Here is an 18,355-nt window from a genome sequence, read left to right on the forward strand (position 1 = left end):
TAATGCCATGGGAAAACGCAGTTTTGTCAGAAGGCAGAAGTAAGAAAAGTCAATAAGTAACACCAAAGATGCAGAATGATTCAATCACAAATGACAGTAATCATTTTGTACAAGCTTAGTGCTAACTAGGATCTGTCATGCGGGCCGCACAGATTTCTGTTGCAGGCCGCATGTGGCCTGGGGGCCATGTGTTTAACATGCCTGCCTTAAACGCCGCTGTGAAGCATCTATATGCAAAGCATGCTAATCAGACTCATACTTATGCAATCACGATGCTGCAGAACTTCATTGGCTGGTAGTGCAGCTCCCTCCTGATACCACAAGACCCCATCACCTGCATTCAAGAGTATTTGGCTGTGCTTCACAACTGAGAGCACAATATCATGTGCATCGTGGGGGTCAGCAACATTACATCTCTCAAAGCTACTTTGCCTCATAATAAATGAATTACAGGTTGATCCAGGCCACTGAGACACAATGGATGGCAGTCACATCTTGGATGACTTGTGCATTAACGGAATGTAACTGTTTACAGTTAACAAAAGCAACTTCATTCTCGCTGGGTCCCCCTTATTGCAGTAAAGTGCTCCAATTACGTTAGGCCATTAGGAGAGCTGGACTCTGCTACAAATTGTCTTTTTATATTAGCAAAAATGTGTTTTTGGTTTTTTTGGTGTATGTACACCCACACTGTTTAAAAACTGGATGTAGTGCTCTGTCGGTCACAGGAGGCGTGGCAGAGAGAAACGTGGCAGAGATATCCCTGAAAAGTGACAACTGGCCACCAATTTAACTGATGAAAGTTCTTCAGTGCAAATACACAGCATTGACACTCTTCAAAGGGAACTAAAACACGGGCTGTGATTCATTTTCATTGTTTTTGAGGTGTAATATGTTTGTCACATCAACGCACATTATAATAACAGCTCAGTGATATGAATTATTATACATGTGAGTTATCATTTAGTTGGCTGCCTTTCAGTCATCATTTCCCTGTTTCTCCGAAATGTTGCGTAGGCATGGAGCCGAGTTGCCGTAAATACACGCACTTTTCCCCATCAAACTTCAATTTTATAAATCCTGATGTTTGAAAGTGAAGTTCTGTATGCACATTTCGCTCCCCTTTTTGCGTGCATGCTAGTTTTTAATGTCAGTTATTGTCACACCCGCCTTATGCTGTTGCACAAAAAGGGTCATTGGGCTGATCCAAGTAACTACCGGCTAGTAAGCTTATAACATGCATCACAGGCAAATTAATGGAGGCAATTTTTAAGGAAAAAATTGAGCAATGAACGACTAGATCAAGAGTATTTATAAATACTCAACATGGGCATAGACACGAAAGGTCGTCTTTCACTAATATGCTGGAATTCTGTGAGAAAACAACATAAGCGTATGCTAAGAGAGGGGCATATTATATTATTTATCTTGATTTTCAGAAAGCTTTTGATAAGATACCATGTGAAAGGTTAGCAATCAAACTAAATAAAAGTGGGAATTCAGGACGCAGTCTGCCGGTGGGTACAAAATTGCCTCAAACCCCAGAAACAAAGGGCTATGGTGAGGGGAACTTTTCCAATGCTGGGGCTGCCACAATTTTTAGGATCAATGATAGAAATAAAAATGTAAACAACAAGCAGGCCAAGTTTGCAAATGATGTAGAATGAGCTAGAACAGGGGTGTCCAAACTACAGCCCGCAGACCAACTGTGGTCTGTGGTCCATTTTTAATTGGCCCACAGCAAATTCTAAAAATACTAGGGGGCTTTGCCCCCTGCTTGCTTCGCTCGCTAGCCTCTTTGTGGTTCCGCCGCTCGCGTATGGGGATGTACAATTTAAACAGATTTTAATTTTCATGTGAAGTGTTACATTTGCATCCACATGACGTATAACTGCGTATTGAATTTCGTTTCTTTCTCTCTATTAAATAAAACGACTTTTTCGAACGGGTAAGGACATTTCTGAAGCTGTGTCAGATGCACTTGACAAGATGGGACTTAAATGGGACAAGCTATGTGGAGTTACAATAGATGGGGCTCCAGCAATGAAAGGCGAGCACAAAGGAATGGCATCAGTGGTGCAAGAGAGTGGAGGTGAGGCGATTAAAATGCACTGTATCATCCACCAAGAAGCCCTATGTGCAAAGACAGTCCAGCTTGGTAATGTGATGAACACTGCTGTCATCACAACTCGAACATGAGGGCTCTACCACCGAGAATTTCAAGCTTTCCTATATGATATCGATGCTGAATACGGGGACCTCCTCTACCATTCTGAGGTGTGCTGGCTAAGCCACGGCTCCGTGCTGCAGCGGTTCTATTTCCTGCAATCAGAAATCGACCAGTTTTTGAAAGAGAAGGACCGACCTCTTCATGAGCTGAGAGATCCTCTATGATTAGCAGACCTAGCTGCGCCACCCTGCATCTCTTCAGAAGTCAAGGAACAGGTGGAGAGCCTGGTGCACACAGCTTCACAAAAAATCGTCTGTCGTCATCCCCTCACTGTGGATTCACTCTGCTTTGCCAGACTCAAAGGTACAGCCATTAAGATCTTATCTGAGCCATCACACCCTACTCCCCCTCTGGTCGCTCTTCTTCTGTCTGTTGTGCCTAAGAGGTCATTAAAGGCCTGGATCTTGGTTTTTATCCAGGACACTTGCAAGCCCAGACACTCAGACTCCTCGCTCAGTCTCTCGAGAGCTCTGATCAGAGCCTTTGTCAACTCCGTGAAGATCACAGCATTGTCAGCAAAGTCAAGATCCGTGAATCTCACTTCACCAACAGATGCCCCCACAGCCGCTGGACCCCACGACCTTGCCCAACACCCAGTCCATACAAGCATTGAACTGAGTGGGAGCAAGAACACACCCCTGACGAACCCCAGAATCAACTGGGGAAAAACGCAGAGGTCCTGCCTCCACTCTGCACAGCACTCACAGTACCAGTGTACAGGCCGGCCATGATATCCAGCAACTTTTTTTTTTTTTTTTTTGTTCTTTATTTCGTCTTATACGATTTCTCGTATTAGAAATTTGTTAGTTTTCGCATACCCCTTGGGGTCAGAGCGCAGGGTCAGCCATTGTACAGCGCCCCTGGAGCAATTACAGGTTAAGGGTCTTGCTCAAGGGCCCAGCAGAGTAGGATCTCTTTTGGCAGTGACAGGTATTCGAACCGGCAACCTTCTGGATACCAGCGCAGATCCTTAGCCTAAGAGCCACCACTCAAAAGTCTCAAGATATCCCACAGGGCAGCTCAATCAAATGAGTCGAACGCTTTACAAAAATCAACAAAGGCTGCAAAGAAACTGCTGATATACGAATTTGTGCTCCATGAGAACCCTCAGTGCCAGGATGCGGTTGATGGAAGACGTCTTAACCCAAAAATCTGGTGAATTTACTCAGAGACCACACCTGCTCTTTGTTACAGCCCGGACAGCACAGAGTACCCTGACTACTGTCATAGATATATTGATGCCAGGGGGGCATCACGCACAAGAAGAGACCATCTGGGTTAAGTTTTATCCTATATATGGTGGAAACTTGGGTTTGTGCCTGTCTCAGCCCCAGGTGTGGGGGCTGAGTTCTGGCCTTGGACCCCACACATGATTCATATTCTAACATGTGTAGAGTGAACTGAAATTCCTTGTTTCATGTCCAGCCAACATGCGACACGCATGTCTCCAGTCTCCGACGTCAAGATAAACAAGAATGTACAGGTATTAAAAGGCATAACCATGTAATGTAACAGAAAACAGAAAACCGCCTCACCTGATGTACTCCTCACACTACTTCAAGTCATCCAAGAGCCTATAACAAAAAAAAACAAAATTCTTAGAGGTGCAAAAATATAGCAGTTTGATGAAATTTAAAACTGTCCTCGCATATTCAGCACACGTGTGTCACGCGGCACTCAGACACGGCAATGTGCGCTTGTACTGCTCCAGAAACACCAGTTGGGCTCTGTCACACCAAGTCTTACCCCAGTAGGAATCACTCGTTTGGGTTTCAAACCAGTTTCCCTGCCTGAAATGTGTTACTTGTGCTTTTGACATTGTGCACCAATTCAAGCAGATGCAGTCAGGTTTATGTAGGGTAGGAATCCTCCATAAAATGTGTCATAACATGAGGCAGCATTACGTCATGTATGCAGCTTAATTCTGTTCAGGGTCACAAGGGCTGGAGCTTATCCACTGCAAGGCACCCTCATAATTCAGCAGCAGTCAGCTTGGAATCACCGATTAAATCAACCTGCTCACCTTAGGATATGTGGAAAGAGAACCTGCACAGCCGTGGCAAGACTTGAAAACAACGTGGTGGTCTTTTTATAATGAAAACATGATTTTATAAAGATTTGAAATTGAAAAATCCAAAACTTAAATCTTTCATTCACATAAGCATGCAGATCCTTAATTCAGTACTTTGTGGCAGCAATTGAGTCTTCTTTGCGAAGTCTACAAGCTTTGCTCACCAGGATATGGCCAGTTTTATCCGATTCTTCCTGGCAGATCTTCCCAAGCTCCGTTACATTGGATGGGAAGTGTCTGTAAACTGCCATCTTCAGGTTTCCTCACTTTTGTTCTATGAGATTTCAGTCTGGACTTTGGCTGAGCCACTCAAGAACACTGAAGACACTTGTCCCAAAGCCATTCCAGTGTTGTCTTGGCTGTAAGGTTTGGGTCATTGTCATGCTGAAAGGTCAACGGATGTCCCAGTCTGAGGTCTCGTGCTCTCCAGGTTTTCTTCTCTTATTTCTGACTAACCTCCTTGACCCCCTTGCTGAGAAGCTCCCCAAAGCATGATGTTGCCACCACCATGCTTCACTGTAAGGATGGTATTCAGCAGGTGATGAGCAGTGCCTTGTCTTCATCAGACCTAGTGTTTGGAGTTCTGCCCAAAGAGTTCAATTTTTGTTTCATCAGACCAGAGATCAAGTCGCTTATGCTCGCAGTGTCCTTTAAATTTAATTTACTCAAGAATGGCTCCTGTCTAGCCACTCTACCATAAACATCTGATCAATGAAGTGCTGCTGAGCAACAGGTTCTCCTATTCTCACCATTAGACTTTATGGATTGGTTTATGTTCTGATATGCTGTGTGAACTGAGGGATATCACACACAGGCATCTGCCTTTCTAAATGATGTCCAGCCAATTCAGTTTGCCGCAGGTGGACTCCACTCAAGTTCCAGACGCTTCTCAAGGAGAAATAAAGCAAATAGGATGCACCCGACCACATTTTGGGAACCTTTGCCATGATGCAATGTCCCAATTTCTAGAGTATTGTCACGTGACATCATTGATGCAACCATATTTAAACCGGCACAACAACTGACCCATTGCCCAAATTTGTGAATACTCTCTGGAAGTCTTTATTGTGTTAAAATAAAAATGTAGCACAAAAAACAGAAAAGGTTGAGGAGAAGAGTCATAGATGGGAGGCAGGCAAAAATTGCTACTTAAAGGTTAAAAAAAAAAAATGCAAACACCTAAGCCGATATATGTGAAGTCAAAAGGTGGAGTCAAAAATTCGTAAACATTTATTCGATGACTTTGTAAATTGTACCGTTGTGGAAATTTCAAGGATCCCAACACATACAAAGAGATTCCAACAATCGGTCTGTTGTATAGTTTGTAGTTATTGCAGCTCCCACATGTCCACAATCAAAGTCCATCACACATGAACAGGTTTACGCTCACAATCTGGAGGATCCTGATTCTCCAAATTGTGGATCTTGCAGAAAATGAGACTTCAAAATAAACAAAAGCAAAAAAGGTTCAACTTATTGTAATACCTTGTGCATTATTTTTTAGTTTGAAAACTAAAAGAATAAATTCCATCTTGTTCTGAAGATGCTCCCTTCATTGACAATGCTGATCTCTCATTGGCTATCAGTCATTCACATCTGACGTCAAGATGCATTGCACATAGTAAGCTTAATCGAGATAATATCCTATACTGGACTTCTTTGGATTAGACGCCCAAGTACCGTTTACTTTTCTTAACCACGGGTTTTAAGGGAGATTCAAATCAACACTCAATGTTGGCTACCACCCGCAGCAATTTTAGGTGCTTCGAAATCAACACTTAGAATTCTTACCTTACAGGAGGACAACACACCTTTAATGGAGACCCAGTTTATACTCCAGAAGGTTTATTTAGGAATTCCATGCAAACTTTCATGACCTTCAGTAAATGGGGCAGCAAAGCAGCGCCACCGGATTACCGGACCGTCATGATTATAGAAATGGGTTCTGTTTTGCAGGTCTCATTTTTGCTGTCAAAAAAAGGGGGAATCACATTGATTTGTCTTCAGTGTTTTTTGTTTATAAGTCAATTTTTGTAAGGTTATGTCAAATATATAACATCTTCATGTAGTGTCCATTGAACAATATGGGCCTCAAACCAGTGTCGTGGATGGCGCTCTTTTAATATTTATCCTCATCGACTGGCAAACTCTCAAGTCAGTTTTCCTCTTGTACCCACTTCCTAGGACAATTCCATTGTCTCTTCAAATAACTTGGCAAACAGGAATGCCAAAGATCTGATAAATTGATTTATAAATCATCATACATTTTAGTTGATTTTATTTTAATCATTCGAAGGAGCTGCCTATCATCAAAATCAGCTCCTTAGGAGATGCCATTGATTTTGTGCAAGCCTTTATTTGCTAAGCAAAGTGCAAAATATGAAAAAGAAAACAATTTATAAGTAAAAGAAACAAATAAAAGTGAGGTTGCCATTGTATTTGTTTCTATTTATAATAAAAGACATGCTTAAAGTTGCTAGAGTGCCAACAACCGCTGAGCTTACTTGAATGTCACTAGAGTAGCACAGAATCCATTCAATGTGACACGTAGGAGTTAAAAAATGTGCCAAATAAGCATGGAATTACAAAACCTTGACATTGTTTGCCTCCAGAACAGCTTGAATTCATCAAGGCAAGGATCCAACAAGGAGATGATCAATCAGTGGACGTTTGGTCCATTCAGAGTCGGTGGCGCAGAGCAGATCCTAGGATTTCTTTTTTTCACATTCAAGCTCTGAATCCCCAGCTCCACTTCATCCTAATGACGCTTTACTGAATCGAGATCTGGAGACTGTGTAGGCCAATGGTGTAAACTGTCATCACCGTTACGTTCAGGGCAGCAGCCTGAGGTGATGCGTATAATGCGACACGGCACAATAGCCTTTGAAAAATGGCCAGAAAAGGATGTACACTGTCAACAATACTTAGGTAGGCTGAGACACTCGACAGACACTCAGCTAATATCAAGAAGTTGTGTGTGTGTGTCAATATGACAATCAAAGTCACCAAGGTCATGCATCTCATCTAAATAATTAGTAACAGCCTCATAATTGGCTATTTGTTAACAAGCAGTTATTTCTAATGATGTGGACGGTGAGTTTCAGTACGTACACAACACAAACACAGTACACATCACGGGCACCATTAAAGGTCACCCATGAGTGGAAAAAGAAAGACTGCAAAATAAAAGAAACACCGAAGAGCAGTAAGATGTAGAAACAAACAAGGGTACAGTTTTACTTCATAAACTGAGAACTTGGTGAAACAAGTAAAAGAAAATAGAAATGGAATATATTTTACATAACCTGCAAATTACATGAAACGGAAACAAATCTTGCACAACTTTACAAGTGCTTAAGCATTTGTTACATAACCGTTGAAGAATGAAGCCAGCTGTTCTTGGTCTAAAGGCAAGGTTAACACACAGCTGAAGAAAAAATAAAGACTTTTTATTATTCTTTGACTGTAGTCATCCTTTATATTACACAAAAGTAACCAACTGTTATTATCATTTACACTTAAAATGTTTTACATTGTGTGTTCCACAAAGGCAAACCACCAAATAATGTTTTGGCTATAAGACTGAAAATAAAATGTAGAAAGGGGTCCACAATAGGCACTCTGACCATGTGCAAGGCTTGATGGTGTGGATTACCTGTTCTGTCTCTTCCACTTTTAATTTTTGAAATTCTGTGCTTCTTAATGCAGCAATTGTAGCAATCTTAGGTGTACCTTTGGACTTACATTAAAATGTATTATTTCAAATACACTCAAAGAGATTTTGTTTTGTTTTAAATGAACAAACCATCAAATGCACGTCCAGATTTGCCAGACTTGCACACTTCAGATAATTGTCAGTTTGAACACAAACACATACTGTGCTCTTTCAATCCAGTTGGCTTCTACCAAAAATGCATTTTAGCAATCTGCAGTATCATTTATATATTAAGTCACCATTTCTATTGGTAAATACTCCGGGGTCTGTCAGCTCCTGAACTTTCACAATTCACTCCACTCCACTGTGGTAGAATGAAGGAAAGGCAAGTGAGATTGTTTTAAAGTAGGTTTTCCCAAAAAAACCCAAAACTTTTTAACAAATTTAAAAGGATTAAAATGTAGATGGATGTGAAAAATCACAAAGGACCCCAGACTGTTTCTTCCTTTATCTATCTGGAGGAGAAGCCAACTGGTTTAATCTCCTACTTCACCAAAGACCCATTAATGATGTTTAAATAAAAGGAAAAGAGTAATTAAAGTCTGTCCAAATTTAATTTTTGAACTGTCTAATTTTATGGTGGCATATTTGTTACAGATTTAGCTTACTCTCTTAGATTTGTTTTCTATGGAGAAAACAAAATACAAAAAAAAAATAAAAATAAAAAAAAAAATAAACCACCAAGCCCGTTTTCATAAACTAACAATTACAATATAAAAAACTTTCACATTATGCCTTGTCACCAACTTATGTACAGATCATTAATGAAAATGGTTACAACAAAATCCTTTCATTTATTTACAATATCATTTTGCTTTTTAAGCTTTAAGAAATAAAAGTACTCTCTTTCCAGTACAAATCTGAAAAGAATTTAAAATACCAAAAGGCACAGCATCAACAACTCTTGCAAGCATTACAGGGATTAAGAGTTATGTATGAAGTAAGAAAGCTAAAAACTTTCATTCATTTTCAGCTGCAATATTCACATTTATAAACTTTAAGTGATGGATTGATGGGGTTCATCTTTAGTCAGTCACAGTTCTATAACTACCTAAAACAATAAACCAAGCACATACATATTCTTGCCACTGAAATTTAAAGGCATAAAAATAGTACATCAAATAAGGGCAGAAAACATAAGGAACTGCAACATCTGTTTGCACCTACCCTGCGTGGCTCAGACATAACGTGTGCAATTTAGTTGCTATACAGGTGTAGGAGGAGATGCAGGAAATTAAAAGTCGCAGGTTTGAAATCTTCAGGATGACAAGTGAATCAAACCCCTAAAAAGGTGCACTTCTGGGAGACAGAGAGCAAAAAACCGGACTAGCATACAGCACAGTTCCAGGACACTTTAGAAGATCAATCACTGCAAAAAATCTCACTTCAGTGCTGTTAAGGATGAAAGAAGTGCATTTTGAAACAATGAGAGGACTGCCAAAATCTTAAATCAACTGGAAAATGTTTACCAGACTTGACTGATTTTATAAGGAAGTATCCATCAAGCGTGCTGGTGTAGGCAAAGAGTGAACTTGCATGCACATTGACACAGATGATTGGGGCCTTCAATAGTGGTGGGGGGAACCATATTGAAAGATCCAAGCCTGTCAGGTCAAATTTCACTAAAGACATTTCTACAGTGAACCAACAGGCTCTTAATTCAAACATAACTCCTAACACCCATAACTGTTTGTCTCTCAAGTATATATTAACATTACAAATCAAGTAGAGATGGATCTTAGCACCCACCTGCCTCACAAGAAACAGTAAGAATAAAAAATGCAATGCTGCAAATAAATCACAAACTAAAATGTCTTCATTTTATTCTTAAATTCACATTTTCATCCAGTTGTCGGTGACTAGAAAGGAAAACAAAAGTGCCTTGCTATGGTATCGCTAAGGGAAACTACAGGCTTGTTTTGTAACCAGCTTCACCCGGTTACTTTAGGTTAAGCATTTTACCGTCTAACATTATTTAAACCAAGGGCTACAAAATTTCTCTTGTGCCTGACTAGTGTAGAACCTGTCATATGTAGTTAATGGACAGGAATACTTTGTAAACAAAGTCAGGATCTATAAATTATCACCTCTTCATTTAACAAAAAGGTGCAGCCAATAAGCTCTTCAGTAGGACTCAAAATACAAAGTTGGTAGCTTTGAAAATGAAATGTGAATTAAAAATAATTAGACAGGCATTTTTAAGAATACAAATATCAAAGAAATACCATAGGAAGGCAAAGAAAGATACACATTTATTCACATTGGCACACTGGTGTGATGTGCGTTTTCTCAAGCCATAAAGTCAAAGCAAGAAATAGAACAATACCAATAGCTGCCAAAGACTGATAAATATATGCTTCATCACAAGTGTAGACAATGGGATGAAGAACAGAGGCAATCCAATGTTAAGCATCTGAAGGATGTTAACATTACAGTACACAATTTCTGTCAGCTAAATGCCTCCTACTATATACCTGCCTTCAAACCTGTAATAATCTCTCAAAGTAAAACAAAGTAAATGGCCCTCAAACCACACCACTTAGTTTTCGACAAAAACTGGATTACCATGCACGAAAGCCGAGAGACGCTGTTCTTTATAAACTACTAATATTACTGTAGCTATATTGGAGGCAATCATGCTGATGGGAGCTACCTTACAATTTTACAGTTTAGACTTGGTCTCATCCTTAACTTGCCACTTGAGCAAAGCAACTCAAAGTGAAGATACTGAAATATGATGAATCTAACAAATTTAGTATTTGATGAGCAACCCAATATGAACATCTGTTTTGCACAAACCACCTTTCACCACTTGTGTTGTCTCACATCTGGACCAATGTTGACATTTTGTGAGGTTAGCATTAGAGGGCAGTCATCTTAAAAGGTATTCTGATTAATTTTACACAGTATTTTATTCATGTAAATCCACAATAATTAAATCTCTTACAAAGATCTGACTGGCAAGGTCTAAGGCTGGCTCTACAGCAGATACAAAACAGGGGCCACTGTGTCTCATAATATACTTTAAATGAGGATAAAACTATCCTAAAACTACTTTGGAAAAGGCAAGTGGGTAGTTGGGGAATACTTTGCATTTATCTCTGCCTTTTGTTTTTGATGGAATATTTGTAAGGTAGTCAAACAGGTTTCCATTTTTTTGTAGAGAACAATGAGATAAAACTGGAAACAGTAATCCATATGCTTTCACCTCAAACCCATGCACAACCATGGTGGTCACATACATGGTTTATACATTGACTCCACAAAGGCTCCCCAAAATGTAATAGGCAGCACTTCTTTCGACTGCTCAAGACAGTCAAATTTCTTTCCCCCCCCAAGAAACCCATTAGAGGCCAGGATCCTTAAAGGCGAGAATATCTTATTTTGGTCCAGGAGGAGCTCCAGAAGTTTTCTGAATTACTGAAGCAGGGTGCATTACATTCCCAGGTGTTGTGAAGTGGCCCAGAGCCTGAGATGGAGAAGGAACTGAAGAGGAGTGTTGTGGCAGTGCAGAGGAAGGCAATCCAGACCACTGTGCAGAATAAGTGGAGCCTGCAACAACACTATAAGGACAGAGTTGTGGTACTGCATATGCAGAAACGGAAGGTGTTGTGGCGACTGGGGCCCCCTGGAAAGTAGGTGTAGAGGATGCAGAGGATACAGCCACTGGTGCAGTTTGTACGGAGACTGTTCCAACATTAACAGGTGTTACAGATGAAAACCATCCTGGGGAAGGACCCTGTAAATAAGGAAAAAAGATAACATATTAAGACACACAGTCAAATGTGTTTTACACACTTTAAAACTTTACAACCTCCTTCATTCTGTTGGATGTAAAAATACGGCTTAAGCAGATTCTGCATTTCAAGGACACACTGTGTAGGCTTCTCAATAATCAATATGTTCAGCATTCTAATTCCTCTGTGTTCCAAAGAAATGCAGTGATAGTGGCACACATTCAAGCAGATAAACCACCACTGGCACAGAGTTCAACCATCTTCTTTGAAGTATGAAACATGAGCACTTCAAGAAAAACACAGTATTAAAGTGTGGTTAATCATACTAAAATTTTAGTTCAGTTGTTAACATTTCACAAAAAAGCAATGTAGCCAAAAAGTGATTATTAACAAATGCCCTTCAATACTCAGCTACGCAGTAACTCTAAAGACAGAAAATGTCAAAGAACACTCAATTTTGACACCTTTCTAAACAAATTACCTACAGGAACACATGACAATGGACACAAAGTGGAGGCTTCACCTGATCAACTTTGTTCTGTTAGAAAAATAAAGTGTTAGGCACCTTTCAAAAAACTTGAGGTGCCTAGTGATTACTGACAAGGCAGTTTCAAAAGACACTATGTGAATCCAATTTTGTAAATAGAATTAGGAGTGGAAACCATAGCTGAAACTTAAAGTTATATTCAATTTCACTCAGCTACAGATGAATCAAGAATTGCTCCTAGGTCTCTAGACTCTAAAATTAGAAAGGAGGTTAAGAAAATTCATGGATTCATTATTTTAAAAGGAAACTACATGGTTTGACAATTTGAATTATCTAATAAGACACTACATATCTTCATGAAGCAATTCTAAAAACAGATGGCCTTCCAACCAATTACTAACAGGTCAAGTTTTTTCTTTGTAATGAGCAAACGACATATCTTACATTATCAATTTTAGTGTGACTAACACTCAAGCATCCATATTTGAGAACAAGGTACCTTGCATTTGCATGCATTTTCACAAAATATGCACCAAGGAAGAAAAAGACTGGAAACTTCAGTTTTGATAATGAACTGAAATATTTTCAAATATGTATATATGTAAATATGTACAGTATTATTAATTTTAAAAAGAAAATGCCAAAGTATGAGCTGATATACTGTACATTCTAAATGATGGGTCATAGTACAGGTTGAGCAGGGGTGGGCTCCCCAAATGCTTTGTAGCGAAAAACAAAATTAATTTGTTGACTAAGTATGACCCAACTCATATGTTAATCTTAAAGTAAGATGTTAACTGGCTACCTCCTGCAGTACAAATACAAGAAAGATGGCAACAGACTTGCCACCTAGGAGAGTGTCTGAAAGTAATTGCCTAACAAATAGCTGGAAATGCTGAAAACTACAATAAAAAAAATGCAATATTGCTGTAAAAGCAGGCGTTCTACTGTCCATTGTGGATGACAAATACAAGCAGGAGGATGCGGATGAACTATAGCAGCTATAGAGGCTGACAACAAGTAAATGCCACATCTTACACAACAGATGCCTGCCAAGCTGGTGTAAAAGAAAGACAGGCTATCATCTGAACTGTGCTTGGATGAATATTTTGCTTGGTTTATCTTTGATTTCATAAGAGGTACTGTAGATGTCTTATTATTCATATTGTTTATATGGAAATTAATGTACTGAAGGCGAGGGTCATTTTTTTTTTAAAAACTAATTCTGTTACTGTTAAATTATGAATATCCATGTACATTTGAGGGAAAAAAAAGAGTTACAATTGAAAGATAACCTTTGAACTATACGTATGTTGTCAAGGATTATCTCCATCCTGAATGGGCAGTGGTTGTCTTTCTGCAGCAATGAATGATTACATTGACTCACGCTTATATACAAGTTTTTGCTTAATTGGTAATTTAATGTGATGGTGTTTTCAATTTGCCTTTCTTTTGGTACTTTTATTTTATTATATATAGCACTAATGATGGCACTTTGCATTTAAAATGTACTGTCCATTATTTATAATTGACTTGCTTGTTACAGGGTGGAGCTTCCAATGTTGTACTTTATTTATAGTCATGGCCAAAAGTTTTGAGAATGACACAAGTATTTGTTTTCACAACGTTTGCTGCTTCAGTGTTTTTAGAACTTTTTGTCAGATGTTTCTATGGTATACTGAAGTATAATTGCAAGCATTTCGAAAGTTTCAAAGACTTTTATTGACAATTACATTAAGTTTATGCACAGAGTCAATATTTGCAGTGTTGGCCCTTCTTTTTCAAGACCTCTGAAATTCACCCTGGCATGCTGTCAATCAACTTCTGGGCCAAATCCTGACTGATGATAGACCATTCTTGCATAATGCTTAGAGTTTCTCAGAATTTGTGGGGTTTTGTTTGTCCACCCCCCTCTTGAGGATTAACCACAAGTTCTCAATGAGATTAAGGTTTGGGGAGTTTCCTGGCCATGGAGCCAAAATTTCTGTTTTGTTCCCCAAGCCACTTAGTTATCACTTTTGTCTTAAGGCACAGTGCTCCATCATGCTGGAAGAGGCATTGTTGATCACCAAACTGTTCTTTGATGGTGGGGAGAAGTTGGGAGTTGGGAGGATGTTTTGGTACCATTCTTCATTTATGGCTTGGGATCAGGACACCACCAGTGCAGAGCTTGCTGAGGAATGGCAGCAGGCAGGTGTGAGTGCATCTGCACGCACAGTGATGCAAAAGCTTTCGGAGGATGGCCTGGTGTCAAGAAGGGTAGCAAAGAAGCCATTTCTCTCCAAGAAAAACATCAGGGACAGACTAATATTCTGCTAAAGGTACAGGGCTTGGACCGCTGAGGACTGGGGGAAAAGTCATTTTCTCTGATGAATCCCCTTTACGATTGTTTGGGGCATCCAGAATAAAGAAAAGGTGAGTACTACCATCAGTCCTGTGTCACACCAACAGAAGCATCCTGAGACCATTCATGTGAGGGGTTGCTTCTAAGCCAAGGGAGTGGGCTCACTCACAATTTTGCCTAAGAACAGAGCCATGAATAAAGAATGATACCAAAACACCCTCTGAGAGCAACTTTTCCCTACCATCCAAGAACAGTTTAGTGACGAACAATGCCTTTTCCAGCACGATGGAGCACTGTGGCATAAGGCAAAAAAAACCCAAAAAAAAACCAACAACTCTGAAAAACTCCAAGAACTGATTATGCAAGAATGGTCTGCCATCCAGTCAGGATTTGGCCCAGAAGTTGATTGACAGCATGCCAGGGTGAAATAATTGCAGAGGTCTTGAAAAAGAAGGGTCAACACTGCAAATATTGACTCTACAAATAAATTTAATGTAATTGTCAATAAAAACATTTGAAACTTACGAAATGCTTGTAAGTATACTTCAGTATACCACAGGAACATCTGACAAAAAGATCTCAAAACACTGAAGCAGCAAACTTTGTGAAAACCAATACTTGTGTCATTCTCAAAACTTTTCGCCACGACTATACTTTTGAGCATAGGATTTCTGTCTTAAGAAGCCAATCAGAAATGGGAGTGAAAGTTGCTTGTTAGTTACCTATGTACTTCTTTAAGTCGTTCGTTATTTGCTAAGTACGAACGCTTTCGGGAAACTCACCCCTGAACAGTTCATGGATTTAACATGTTTTCTCCAATGCTTCCATGAGTTTCATCCTGAAATCAAAGGATCATTTCATTGTTCAAACACATCTTGTCAATATAACAGCTCAGTGCTATTGTGTGTCTCTGTCTTTGTAACCTGGCCATCTAAATAAGGTTCTGATTACCTACTACTGTTAATAGCATATGATGGGGAGACAAAGAAAGTATTACAGAGGTCTACATTAGTTTAAAGAAAACAAAATGTACTAACTCAATAAGATACCAGTACAAAGTAAATGGAAAGAATGATTACATCCTACAACAGACTATGGATTTGTTAAGAGTATCTGACTAATACAGCTGCACAAAACAAAATCTTAAAAGCTTTCACAACAGTTGTAAACCTTTATGTTACCTCAGATGGTGAATTCCAAAAAGCAAATTCCTGTTTTTGCTGGATTTGCTTAATCTGATTCAAACTGGGCTTTAAATGGGCAAATCCAACTGCTTCTCTCTTCCAGTCATCTACTAACTTATGCAGCTCATCAGTAAACATGGTCTTCTTGCTAGACGACTCCTGAAGGCAAAAGTTAGCACTGTTGCACATCATGGAACCTAAAATGAAGGGGAACAGATGACAGTGGGAGGGAAAAAAGGATAAAACATTTACATAATTACATTCTTAAAAACAAAAGTATATCTCATTCTCCTACTAGAATAGCACATTTAACCTTAAAAAAAGCCTCATCAATATTCATTTACTCATTCCTCTGATAAAAATGCTTAAAATGATGTGTACTGAAATGGCAATATCTGTACCTGGTTTAATAAATGAAATATATCTAAAAACTGCTTGTGGAGCTTTTTATAAACCACTTAAACCTTTAAAGCAGTGGTTCATGCTAAAACATTCCCAGGAATATTTCAGCATCAGGAAAAAATATGCATGTGGTTGTATGTGGTTGGTATGTAATTTGGTTATGTCTTTTGAACACAGACACTCTACTAGCGATTAAAAGTTTTAGAACACATCAGTTTTTCTTCAAATTTAATCAGGTGAAATGCAACATATGACCTAAAATGTTGAAAAGGTAAGCAGTAAACTGCCAGATGTATAAATTTGAAGTTTGTTAGCAAAAACAGAAAAAAGGAAATATCAGAATATTACAAATGGGCCTTGCTCAGGGAACCACTAATAGGTTACAACCTACAGATGTTCTGCAGCAACTAAAGTAAATTTGTAACGGGGCTACATAGTAATAGTGTATTCAATGTATGTGCTGAGTGCGTGTTTGTTTCCATCGTCCCGTTTACTGTTCGTTATGTGTACGTCAGTGAATGTTGTCAATGTAAGTGCAGAGGGGACAGATGAGGAAGAGAGACCACAGCCCCAGGATGGAAAGCACCTGTTCACATTTAGTTACATCTGATTCATTACTATTTAAACGATCAGGAGGGAAAGAGGAAGAGAGAGGAGGAAGGAGAAAGACGGAGATTTCACTTAATGACAACTGACCATCATTTCCTGCTATTTTTCACATCGCGCCTGGTACCCTGTTTGTTTCTCAATCTGCCGGATTCATGACAGCTCAAACATCGCCAAAAACCCCGGGGTTGGACTTCATTATCCACCATATGCCGAGGAAACACGGCAAGATTGTTCCATTTATTCGGGAGATTCAAACGCATCCATATTTTCTTGATCAGTCATCCGTATTCAGGACAGTAATATACCCGGACTCAAGTTCACGTTCATTGTCATTTCAGTATTCATTCATTATTGTTATTGTGTTTTGTGTTTGTTATATGCATTACAGGGGCAAAGGAGGGTTTGTTATCGTATATATATGGTGCTTTCACATTGCTGCTTTGGTGGAGGGATATACATGTATATATATATTTTTTCTTCGTGGGGAATTTGCAGTATTGTTTTTGTTATTGTGTTTCATTTAATACATTTATACACCTATTTTACATATCTGCTTTTGTGTGCTTGTGTTTAACCGTCAATTGAGGGGAAAATATTATTTGTTAGAGGTACGGCTTAGTATATGAATGTTCGTCTCGGTAATTAATCCAGGCCAAAGGTCTTGGTAGTGTAGCTGCCGGCTGGGTAAGGGGTCGGCCGTTACAAATTAAACCTTTCAAGTTGAAGTAAACAATTAGAGCTGGTGTCCCAACTTCTACTGATTACTTAAAAGTCTGTCTAAAAGCAGAGTTGAAACAGGCTGTGTTACTACACACCCTTAAGTAGTACTTATAATGGCAAAAAAATGGCAATTAACAAATGAAATGAGACAGCATTGTTACCATTAAAAGTGTAGGCCTGTCATTTAGAGAAATTGCCAAAAAAAGAAAAATCAAAGTGTCAAGTGATTATGGTGTCCTTCACAATCCAAAGGCAATTGGAAACTAGAAGAAACTAATAGGAAGAGATATGGTAGACCCAAAGTCACAACCCCAATCATAAAAAGAATTGGGATTGGCTGCAGCTTCCCCATGGCCCTGCTCTGGATAAACAGGTTTGGAAGAAAGATGGATTGGGGTATTTATGTTTTATATATGAACTTGTTAATACTGATCTGAGCCTGCATTTAGTGAAGAGAGCTATACAATAATAAACTGAATTGAACTGAATCTGAATTGTAAATAGTTTCAAAAGGTGCAGGCCTCACTAGCTAATATGTTCTATCTACACTTGGAATACTTCAGTTTACAATCTTTGAAACTAGAATCAACCCCAACCAACAGCAATATGTGGAGTAACACTTAATTCAATAAAATTAAACAATGAAAAATTATTTTGATGCCAGTTGAAGTACCTGCTGTTTCTTGGATACATTAGTATAATGGGTTAAGGTAAGAAAGGTAATATTTGTGTGTGCTAATGAGTCAAGAATTTGATCATTTTATACATAATTGGATCCTATTCTTGCTAACTCTTTGTTAGCTTGGAACCATGAATGCTACTTTCGTTTGAATATCCTGGTTTATAATCTGGTGTC

At 39.0% G+C, this 18,355-nt stretch overlaps 1 protein-coding gene across 6 annotated transcripts in view; it reads right to left on the bottom strand.

The window, feature by feature from the left end:
* Positions 1–7,512: 7,512 nt before the first annotated feature.
* Positions 7,513–18,355, bottom strand: part of si:dkey-151g10.3 (serine/threonine-protein kinase WNK3) — a 343,184-nt gene continuing 332,341 nt past the window's right edge. For 5 of the 6 annotated variants that reach the window (XM_051933579.1, XM_051933582.1, XM_051933581.1 and 2 more), the window contains exons 25-26: positions 15,766–15,965; positions 7,513–11,755 (exon numbers count right to left, since the gene is read on the bottom strand). In XM_051933579.1, the coding sequence (XP_051789539.1) occupies positions 11,396–11,755; positions 15,766–15,965 (560 nt within the window). In that variant the 3' untranslated portion in view covers positions 7,513–11,395. Of the gene's footprint in view, positions 11,756–15,366; positions 15,423–15,765; positions 15,966–18,355 lie in introns of all 6 variants that reach the window. The other variant, XM_051933583.1, reaches the window with a different exon arrangement.

The sequence above is a fragment of the Erpetoichthys calabaricus genome, chromosome 11, assembly GCF_900747795.2.
Source record: "Erpetoichthys calabaricus chromosome 11, fErpCal1.3, whole genome shotgun sequence".
Lineage (NCBI taxonomy): Eukaryota > Metazoa > Chordata > Cladistia > Polypteriformes > Polypteridae > Erpetoichthys > Erpetoichthys calabaricus.